Here is a 10,394-nt window from a genome sequence, read left to right on the forward strand (position 1 = left end):
AGAGACTAGCCAAAATAAAATTATTAACAATAACAATTATTATTTATGATAAAATGTTACTTAAGTTAATTAGCTATTGCAGCATCTTGAGATCCAGTTATAATCTATCTATCTATCTATCTATCTATCTATCTATCTATCTATCTATCTATCTATCTATCTATCTATCATTCGAAAAGGTAGTAATATATAACTTATTACTTATTACTTTTCTTCCAACGGTACTGTAACTAGTCAAATACGTAGTGAAAAGGTAAATGCGAATCCAGTAAGATGACACTAGATGCCGCTCTGTTCTTTTAGCTACACCGACAGGCGAGCGAAGAAGTCCTGTCCTGTTTCGTGTGTTTCTGGGATACAGGCGGACTAAGTGTGCTCTGAATGTCATGGCGACCAACAGCGAGCAACTTTCCCGAGGTTTCGTAACGGTTACAACTCAAGAAATCCACAACACAGGTGAGTAAATGTGGGTGAAATATTTCTCAAGAATAATGAGGGCAAAATTTAAGAATATGACCGAAATGACCGTGCTTATGGCTGTATTTTTGATGTTAAGCCTGTTACGAGCTGGATGCTAAGCTAATACAAGCTAAAGAGTCTTTGTCCGCGTGTTCTGTGAGACGCTTATTCAGCCGTGTTTATAATGTATTATTGCTTCCTACGCCTACATAATTTATTAATATCACAGGAAATATAGATTAATTATATTGCACATGTAAATGAGCTGGCATTGTAGTTGCAAAGCACGCTTGTAAAGTTAGCCTTTGTAGCAGGCGCGTGGTGAGTTAACGCGCGGGAGCGCATCTCCATACCGTCTTTTTTATGAAACAACGTGCAAATAAAAACGAACGATGTACTCTATGTGTTTATATCAACAGTAGGTCTGTTTATGTTGTTTATTAAAATAACACTTACACAAAACAATGTTGTCTCTCCATGAGGTGCATAAAACCAAAACAATCACACGAGGTGTCTCGTGCGCCCTCTTTACCGTGTTAGCCGGGTTGCTTAACTGCATTTAGCAATCATTTACGTTATAAAATATATATATATATATATATATATATATATATATAACGTTTTTTTATTCCCCATGTTTTTTTAAAGTTACACAAATGTAGTATCTATGTTGTTTCGACTGAAAATGGGTAAAAAAAAAAACCGATGGTACTTAGTAACAAATTTGTATGATGCTTAGGGGTAATTTGTCTGAATGACGGCAAGTGATAAGACCTTGAGTTGAGGGATGCATTTAATCAGCTAACATAACCACTTCTTAAAGTAAAGAACTTCCAGTCATCTTAGACAAGCTCTGCCAATTGAACTGCAAATAATTTGAGAACATATTAAAAGCCATCTAAGTTAGTCTCTATGAGAGTAACAACTACTGTAGCTACTGTCCTAGTCACACTGATTCAGTGTCCTCCTGCAACATCATAAATTATTTAAAAATCGGGACTTATTCACTGTTTGAATAATTAATATTTTATAATCGTGTGAGAATCAAAAGTGATTTGCCAGGCTGATGTTATTATGCAACAGCTCTGTTGATTGATTGCAAATAATCTCTGTGCTTATCCAAGTGTGTCAGATATTATGTAACTAGCCCATAAAACATACGTTCATGTCTTTATACGCATTATAAGTATTTTTGTTTGTTCATGGCTCAATATTTAGGTTATTTTGCCCTAGTCATTCAGATTTGTGCTTACAATATTTTCACTAGCTGCATTGCAAAGCATTTTTTAGCAACATTTATATAAGGCAAACTATATTTAATTGTCTTAATAAATGTTTACAAATAAAAAAATACTGTAAGGGCTATGTAATTGCATAGAGGTATAACTTCATAAAAACACCAATGACAATTGGTGATTTGATTAGTTTTCAACCTATCTAAACTGATGCTTCCAAGACAATCACAATTGTTCTTGCAGAATCTTACTGCTTTGGTGGCATAAATAAAATTCACAACATCAATGTGTCACAGAAAACAAAATGATTGCATAAAATGTTTAGGATCACCACCATCCTTTTTTATTTGTGTGGTGTTTGTTGGTTGGTTTGTTGAATTTATATGCATTTCTGTATTTGTTTTAAATGTAGAGTGAGAAAACTGGGTCAGAGCAAAGACACAGAAATCATCACAAAAATTAAGATTGCGATTCAGTTTTTGAAATGGAGTGTGCAGTAAACACTGGTCCTGGTAAGTTACAAAGTCTTAGTCCTTTATACTGTCACAGTTGTAGCATTTTGCTTTAATCATGTTGAAAGTTGGTAATGGCACAATGATTGTTGGAACAAGTGTTTTCAATGATATCATATATTCATACATTTTCAGAAGTGCCATATTATTAATTTATCTGATCGCTTAAGTATATAATTTCTTCCTTGTTTTTCTCACAGGTAACAAGACTGATTTTCCCAGTATATGTTATTAGATCTAAGTGTGGTATTTGGGGTTCACACTGTTAACACCAACTGTTATGATTTAGTTATTGTTGGCCATTTTTAAGGTGTAGCTAAGTCTGCATTATAATTACGTAGCTTTTTTGTATAACGTTTATTATAATGGTTAGAAAACACTTGTTTCATGCTGTGGCTATCGTGTCAACATAAATTCGTTTGTAAACATTTTATGTTATCTCTACAGATGATGAGCCATCTGATACTGCTGTTCCGTATGAAGTCATTACTGTAAAGGATGGAAGTGAGACACCAAAAAAGAAAAACAAGAAACATAAGAAACACAAAAGTAAAAAGAAACGTAAGAAGCGTAAGGGTGAAAAGGAGAGTAGCTCTGAATCTGGAGTTGACTCAGATGGCGATTCCCAAACCAGAACAAGGTGAGTTTTAGTTGCTTGACAATGCCGGGTTATTTTTTTTTATTTTTTTTGATGCTTTCAGTTTCTTTTTAATTAAAGCAAATATTTTCTTTTTTTACAGTGTGAAAAAAGATGGCTCATCTAACCCTGAGGCTGATGATCATGCGAATGCCACAAAAAACTGTACCGAAGGTATGTTCGTGTTTTCTCAATTAACAGATTATCCAGAAAATTATTATTATTATACATGTATGCACAATTTAAAACCCAATTTACTATGAGTTTTAATCTGAAATTTTGAATTTGCAAAATAAAAGCACAATTATATGTGTCTTTACAGACCTCAGTGATGTGGAAGCTGATGCCAAGGTTAAAAAGCAGAAACATCGTGTTGGGAAAAAGAAGAAAAAAAAAAGACGGAAAGAGGAGGAAAAGCAGGAGAAAAAGTCCTCTTCTCGCTCAAGGTCGGCGAGTACCTCAGTGTCAGGGTCAGAATCAGAACCAGACTCCAAAAAATCACAAAAATTGCAGGTAGCATCTTTAAAGATGGACAGAAAGTCACCTATCACTGCAGCTAAATTTTCAAAAGACAAATTTAAAGATAGCACAGCTCAGTTGGAAGATAAAAAGACAGAAATTACTTCTGATCACACTGAAGAAGCAAGTTTAAAATTAGAAGAAATAAAACCGATGTCTCCTGAGATTGCACATGCAATAATCGCAGAGAGGGACATGAAGGTGGAAACTGTTGGGGAACATGAAAATTTTGGGAAAGCTCAAGAACTTCCTGATATTATCCCTAAGCAAGAGAATGTGCACAAAGAGCAAGCTGTCCAGAAGGACATTTCAAAGGAATCAAATGGGAATCAGAAAGAAAAGAAAAAACAGTCCCTCTCCAGGTCAAGGTCAAGGTCACGATCGTTTTCAGACACTAAAGGGAAAAAATCCAAACACAGTTGCTCTAGAACTCCAAAGAAGTCATCTGGTAAATCAGGACGTCATAATGACAGATCATCTTCAAGGGACAGGTCTGTGTCTAGCTCTCGTGGGAAGGATAGAACAAAACGAAGAAGATCTAGGTCTCCCAGACGGTCACCGTCCAAAGTAACAAAGAAAACTGGACGGAGGTCAAGGTCACTCTCTGGAAAAAGAGCATATTGTTCTGACTCGAGGTCCCACACAAGGACCAAAAGATCCAGGACCAGGTCTCCACGACGTGGTCATCGTTCAAGATCTAGGTCAACTGGAAGATCAAGACGTTCACGCTCAAGATCAAAACAATCTATTTCACAGCGGAAGAATCGGCGCTCACGATCACAGTCCAGATCTGCACGGAGAGGAAGACACTCAAGGTCCCGCTCTCGAAAGAAAACTCCTCCTCGATTGAGGCGGTCCAGGTCTAGATCTGTCAGAAGAGGAAGGCGAACGCGCTCAAGATCCATTGTGATCCTTAAGCGTTCTAGATCACGCTTGAGAAGAAACAGAAGATCTAGATCAAGATCTGCTCGCAGAAGATCAGGTTCAAGAAGCCCAAGACGTCAAAGTAAGTCTCGGTCACCTCAACGCCCCAGGCCCTCTGCGTCACGTTCTCCTGCAGCCTGTCAAAGGAGGTCAAAATCTAGGAGCCCTCATAGCACAAAGTCAGAGTCAGCATCTCCTCAACGACATAAAAGATCAAAGTCACGGACATCTTCACATAATTCAAAGTCTGAATCCCCAATATTAAGAAGAACTAAAAAGCAAAAAGGTACACCGTCAAGATCAGTTTCTCCGAGATGCACATCAAGATCAAGATCCATTTCTAGGGAGCGACAGTCATCAGATAGAAGTATATCTCCTACCAAGAGGGCACACTCTAAATCTCCGACTAAGGAGGAAAAGTCCTTAAAGGATAATAGTTTGAAAGATACCTCAGAGACTAAACAGCCAGTTTTAGATCCTGTGGAGGAAAATCTAGAAATAAGAGGGTCAGCAGGGTTAAGTGGATGGAAACCAGTGTCTACTGAATGTACATCTGTGCAAAATCCATCAAATGAAGATGTAAAATCATCAGAATGTGAAACGCAAAGTAAAAATATTGAGCAAGAGCCCGAAAATCCCTCTGAATGTGAAGGAAGATCAAACCGATCCAGATCTTTGTCCTCAGAGCCAGTTCCTCAACATATTACTGTAGGGTCAGATCATGATGATCGCTCAGGGAGCTCACGATCACCTTCACCGAGTAAAGTTAAAGAATCAAAGTCCTCAAACAGAACATCACCTGTTCGAAGAAAGCGCTCCAGATCAGCTTCACCCACACAGAAAAGGCGATCCAAGTCTAAATCTGTCAGTAGCAAGAGGAGGTCTAGATCTCCTGTACGAAAACGCAAGTCCAGGTCTCCCTCACATAGTCGTAAAAAGAGGACAAAATCTCGGTCTCCTGTTCGGAAAAGAAGATCAAGATCAACCAATCGAAGGGCAAAATCACGATCAAAATCTCACACAAGAGCAAAGCGCTCAAAATCAAAGTCCCCCAAGCGGAAACGGTCAAAGTCTAGATCGCCAGCTCGGAAAAGAAGGTCCAAATCGCGTTCCCCTGCTAGAAAGAGAAGATCTCGTTCACGGTCAAGGGCTCGTCAGTCACGATCCAGAAGGTCACGCTCTGTTTCACGTCGGAGAAGACCAGCATTTCGTGGACGATCTTTTGATCGACGAGATCGATGGAAACGTGAACCAAGCCATTCACCAATTTTGATTCTCCGTAAGAGGAGGTCCACCTCAAGATCTCGTCGCAGTTCTAGCAAGACGCCACCACGTCTCACTGACCTAGGTAAATATGCTCTTTGCTCGGCTTCCCCTTCTTGTTAGCATGAATAACATTAAGTTGATTTCAAAATAATGTCTGTCTACATAACTTTAATTGCCTCTCTCCTCAGATAAAGATCAACTTTTGGAGATTGCGAAGGCTAATGCTGCTGCAATGTGCGCTAAAGCCGGAATGCCCATACCTGAAAGTCTCAAGCCTAAGGCAATTCTGCAGTTACCTCTGCCAACCCCAGCTCCAACCCCCTTGTCTTTGCCTCTGCCACTTCCTGTGCCCAATTTACCTATGAATCTGCCCATGGGTATACCAGGTATGACTGCAATGCCTAACATGACAATGAACGCTGCCATGGCAAGTATGACTGCAGCGACAATGACTGCTGCTCTCTCCAACATGGGTGCTCTGGCATCTATGCCCCCGATGGCCCCACTTCCTACCATTACCAACAAGCCCCCTTCAGCACCCACACCTAATCTGGCTAGTATTGAGGAGGTGAAGAGGAAAGTGACTCAACAAGCTAACAGCATTAGCATCAAAGAGTTTACGGAGGTGAGATTTAAATTCTGTCCCAGTTGCTAAATGAATAATCATAGATTTTATATATATATTTTTTTTAATTTATGTATTTATTTATATATGTGTATATATACTGGGTCTTAGCAAAAATCTCAATGGATTATTACATTTAATGGCAAAAAATAATGTCTGGAAATGTAAACTGACATTTCCTTAAAACCATTTTTTGTTGGTGAAAATACTAGTGGCCTAAGACTTTTGCACAGTACTGTGTGTGTGTGTATATGTGTGTGTGTATATATATATATATATTAGGGCTGGGCAAGTTAATGTTATTATGTTAACGCATTAATTAACGCAGACAATTTTTTTTTATTGCGCATTATCGCAGTTTAATATTATTATGAAAGTCCGTTGCTCACTGTCTCTGAAAACACATACAGACAAATCATGGGTCACAGGAGGGGATGCTCCGGATCAGATTATTTAGGCTAAGCATCAAAATTCACAAACCACTCTCCAATGTTATTTTTATGCAATGATCATGTAATCATGAATTTATAAGTTAGAAATAGGAAGCCTCCGATAGCATCCCTCTCACAATATATTGTTTTACAGGTCTATCACTTTTGCCGCTCAGAAATATTCACACAATCATGCACCCCGTATCAGATGATCTGCACTCCGGCGCGGTTAGCGCTCACACTCACTGATCTATAGCCAGGGACTGCTAATCGGAATGATCACACTAGTCAAACGAACCAGGCTTATAGCAGTAGGCCTACTTTTAAATTAAGTGCACAATACACTACTTTTGAATTCAATATTAGTTTTGTGCATAACAATGTGATTAACTGCGATTAATCAATGACAATAATGTGATTGTGATGTTTGTTTGTTTTTTTTTGTTTTTTTTTATGTACTCATGATGCTTGTACTCATGATGTTTTTTTATGATGCTCAGCACTAATATATATATATATATGATTTTTTTTTTTTTAAGAAATCAATACTTTAACACAGATACTTTAATTTGATCAAAAGTGACAAGTAAAGGCTTTTACAGTGTTGGAAAATATATAAATATAAAAACAAAATGTGTTTGAGCACCAAATCAGCATATTAGAATGACTTCTGAAGGATTATCAGAGACAGAAGACTGGAGTAATGGCTGCTGAAAATTCAGCTTGACCACCTCAGGAATTATATTTTAAAAATATATTCAAAAAGAAAACAATTTATTTATTTTTTTCACAATATTACCTTTTCACTGTTACTTAGATCAAATAAATGCAGCCTTGGGGAGCATAATAGGCTTCTTCTTAAAACATAAAAAAAAAAAAAAATCTTACCAAGACCTGATATATCCATTTAAAACCAATACTTATATTGTTAGTACTCATTTATTTTTCCAATTTTTTTTTATTTTAGAAATGTAAACAGATTGCTGAGAGTAAGGAGGAGATGAGCATTGCACGGCCACATGTTTCAGATGATGATGATGATGAGAGACGGGTGAGCATTCATGCTTAAATTTAGAGCCACAAAACATCTTCATTTTAAACCAAGTATGTACACGTTTTGAGAGAAAATGATTGGTGAAATACTGCTTTTGGCCAAAACTTTTAATTGCAGTTTTTGGTCTCCTAGATTTAATCATGCTCTATCATTGAACTAATTTAAATATTTTCTATCGGTTGCCTGTATTTACTTCTTGTTAATGTTTTTTATTTTTTAACTCTTTTGCAGTAACCCACTGTCCTTCTGCTGCATCTCGTATATAGTCCTGATGATGGACACCTGCGGCTTGTATTTAGGATGGATTCTGCCAGAGGATTGCATTCGTCATGTAAATTAAGCTTTTGTTTGCTCACAGGAGAAGGACATTAGAGCATCTGGACACTTGAAGCTACATTGTTTTCAGTCATCTTTAAATTGTCAGTTGTTGGAACAGCTGCAAGCTACAGGAACCTTTTTTTTTTTTACCTTAGACTACAAACTACCACATTGGACCATTCAGTATGTCTAAAAGTAGAACAAAGGGGGTGAAGTGTTGAACAGACATACTACCTGCCCAGACTGACAGTGAAATGTTTTGCTTTCAGGCTTGTTTTTACCTTCACTACATATGGTGCCTCTTGATGCCATGAAGAAGGACCTCGTGTAGATTTAATTCAGATTTATAGGTGTACTTAAAATAAAAAACTGATTTTGTGGTGTAGTTTAGATCACAGGTAAGGTCTGTTGGTACACACTTTCAGAGCTTTCTGATAACATACAGAGACATGATCATTTTAGAAGGGTTTTTTTTCCCCCTGTCATTTTAAAATTAAGTGTTAGTCACTTGTTTAAATACATTGAAGAGAATTGTTTTTGTTCATTAAGACTTTTGTGAATTTTTAAAGCAAATTAAATGTTGAGGTTCAGAGTTGTGGATGTACTTGACTGCTATACTTAACAGATGATGTGTGCATTGTAAGGGTTCTGACCACATACTTTTAGTAACATTGGTTAAACCTTGCTGTCCTGCTTGATGGTAACTGGCATTGCGGTCTGGCTTTATCTAAAAAAAAAAAAAAAAATTCACAGAGAATGACTCATTGATGAGATTAAAGGTTTCTAGTCTCATTTTTAGTCTTCTCATATAGTGCATCCTTGTATATGACAGACCACGTTGCTGTTGTGTGGTATACAATGCTGTTTTATCTTTGTGACTGAAATATTTGACCCAGCATAGCTGCAGGGTGGGATGCTGTATTTTCAGGAGTGAAAACGTCCCCCATCACTATTCTAGATAAGGGGTGATTAAAATGCATAAGATTGTTTAGACACATGTACTGTATGTTGTGTAGGTGTGTGTTTTGTCTGAAATATTTTTTTTTTTTTTACCTCTCCACAGTGTGTTCTATGGTGGAGACCACTTTACCAATTCATCTAAAAAAAACATGATGATGGCACAGCTCCTACTAATTAACTTAAATATTTAACTCTTAAGGTCGATACATGAAGATTCATTGTTAGAGTATGTTCAACAAGATGGAATTTTCCACACTAAATAGATGATAGATTTGTCACAGTATTGTTGTCCACATTTAAGAAATGATCCAAACTTCTGTACAGAATTTCTTTACACGTCATTAGATTAATTAACAAGCATTGGGAATTATAATTATTTCGTTTTGCCAGTATTGTTTATTTTAAGGGACATTTCACCCAACAGTGAAAATATTGTCACCATTTATTCACCCTCATGTTGTTCCAAACCTGTGTGACTGACTTTCTGCAGAACACAAAATAAGATTTTGAAGGTTTGTATTAACATGAGGATGAGTACATGATGACAATTTCCATTCCTGGACTATCCCTTTAATTAGAAATCTCTCATTAAAAAAATAGGACAGCCATGCTGAAGTTTTCTTAAGGATAGTATGAAAAAGGTACAAGCCCACATTCCTTGCATAAAATGTGAAGCATCCTCAGTTTTGATGAAGCATTTTATCCTTTCCATCACATTATGAAAAATAATGGCACACTTTGTATATAATGCAACTTCAAATATTAAAGGAAACAATCTACATAACTTTTGAAAATGTGTTTTCTTTTTTAACCAGTTATATTGGAAAATAGTTGTCACTTATTAAATCTTTAGAAAAATCACTGATTTCATCTGTTTTCATTTGAGAAAAAAAAATGTAAAGTACAATTGACGTCGAAACGTATCAAATTTTGAAGTTTTCATTGTTCATTTTTTATTTTTTTTTAAGAAGCTGGAGATAATTTATAGCTTGACAATCCACACCTGTCAGATTGTGATTCCAACAAAAAGTAGTGTTAAGACTTAAAAAATCTACTTATGTTAAAAAAAAGATCACATAAAACATCTCAACAATTAATAATTCCTATATCTACAATATCAAAAAATGGAATATCTATCTGTTTGAGTGGTAGTATCTGTAGCATGTTCTTCCATACTAGTCCTTTTTCTAGAATTTACTAAGTTTAAAACATTACAAGTGAAAAAATGCCTTCAATAAAACAAAAACATCCTGATAGTGTAATTTATCTCAAAGGACTAATCGTCTTTCCAATTCCAGCATTAGCCGTTCAGTCTTTGAAGTAAACGGTCAAGCAATAATTAGTTAATAAATTAACAGCTCAGTGATTTTAATCATAATTTTTATGCAACCTGTTTATAAATACAGTAATGTTCAAGGATATCTTACCGCCCCCTGCTGGAATCATTGAATATG

The 10,394-nt window shown here is 36.4% G+C and overlaps 1 protein-coding gene across 1 annotated transcript; it reads left to right on the forward strand.

The window, feature by feature from the left end:
• The first annotated feature begins 299 nt into the window (after positions 1-299).
• On the forward strand, positions 300-8,575 carry LOC132153075 (serine/arginine repetitive matrix protein 2-like). Its single transcript, XM_059562252.1, has 8 exons — positions 300-456; positions 2,107-2,206; positions 2,654-2,846; positions 2,947-3,017; positions 3,166-5,634; positions 5,741-6,177; positions 7,576-7,659; positions 7,894-8,575. The coding sequence occupies exons 2-8, from the start codon at positions 2,179-2,181 to the stop codon at positions 7,894-7,896; spliced, it is 3,285 nt and encodes a 1,094-aa protein (XP_059418235.1). The 5' UTR covers positions 300-456; positions 2,107-2,178; the 3' UTR covers positions 7,897-8,575.
• The last annotated feature ends 1,819 nt before the right edge of the window (positions 8,576-10,394 follow it).

The sequence above is a fragment of the Carassius carassius genome, chromosome 11 (genome assembly GCF_963082965.1).
Source record: "Carassius carassius chromosome 11, fCarCar2.1, whole genome shotgun sequence".
In the NCBI taxonomy this organism is placed as follows: Eukaryota; Metazoa; Chordata; class Actinopteri; order Cypriniformes; family Cyprinidae; genus Carassius; species Carassius carassius.

Excerpts from the sequence above, each read along its gene's own strand:
- LOC132153075 (XM_059562252.1), top strand. The coding sequence starts at position 2,179 with ATGGAGTGTGCAGTAAACACTGGTCCTG. Across the intron at positions 2,847-2,946 it reads GATTCCCAAACCAGAACAAG|TGTGAAAAAAGATGGCTCAT; the intron begins GTGAGTTTTAGT and ends CTTTTTTTACAG. Across the intron at positions 6,178-7,575 it reads GCATCAAAGAGTTTACGGAG|AAATGTAAACAGATTGCTGA; the intron begins GTGAGATTTAAA and ends TTTTTATTTTAG.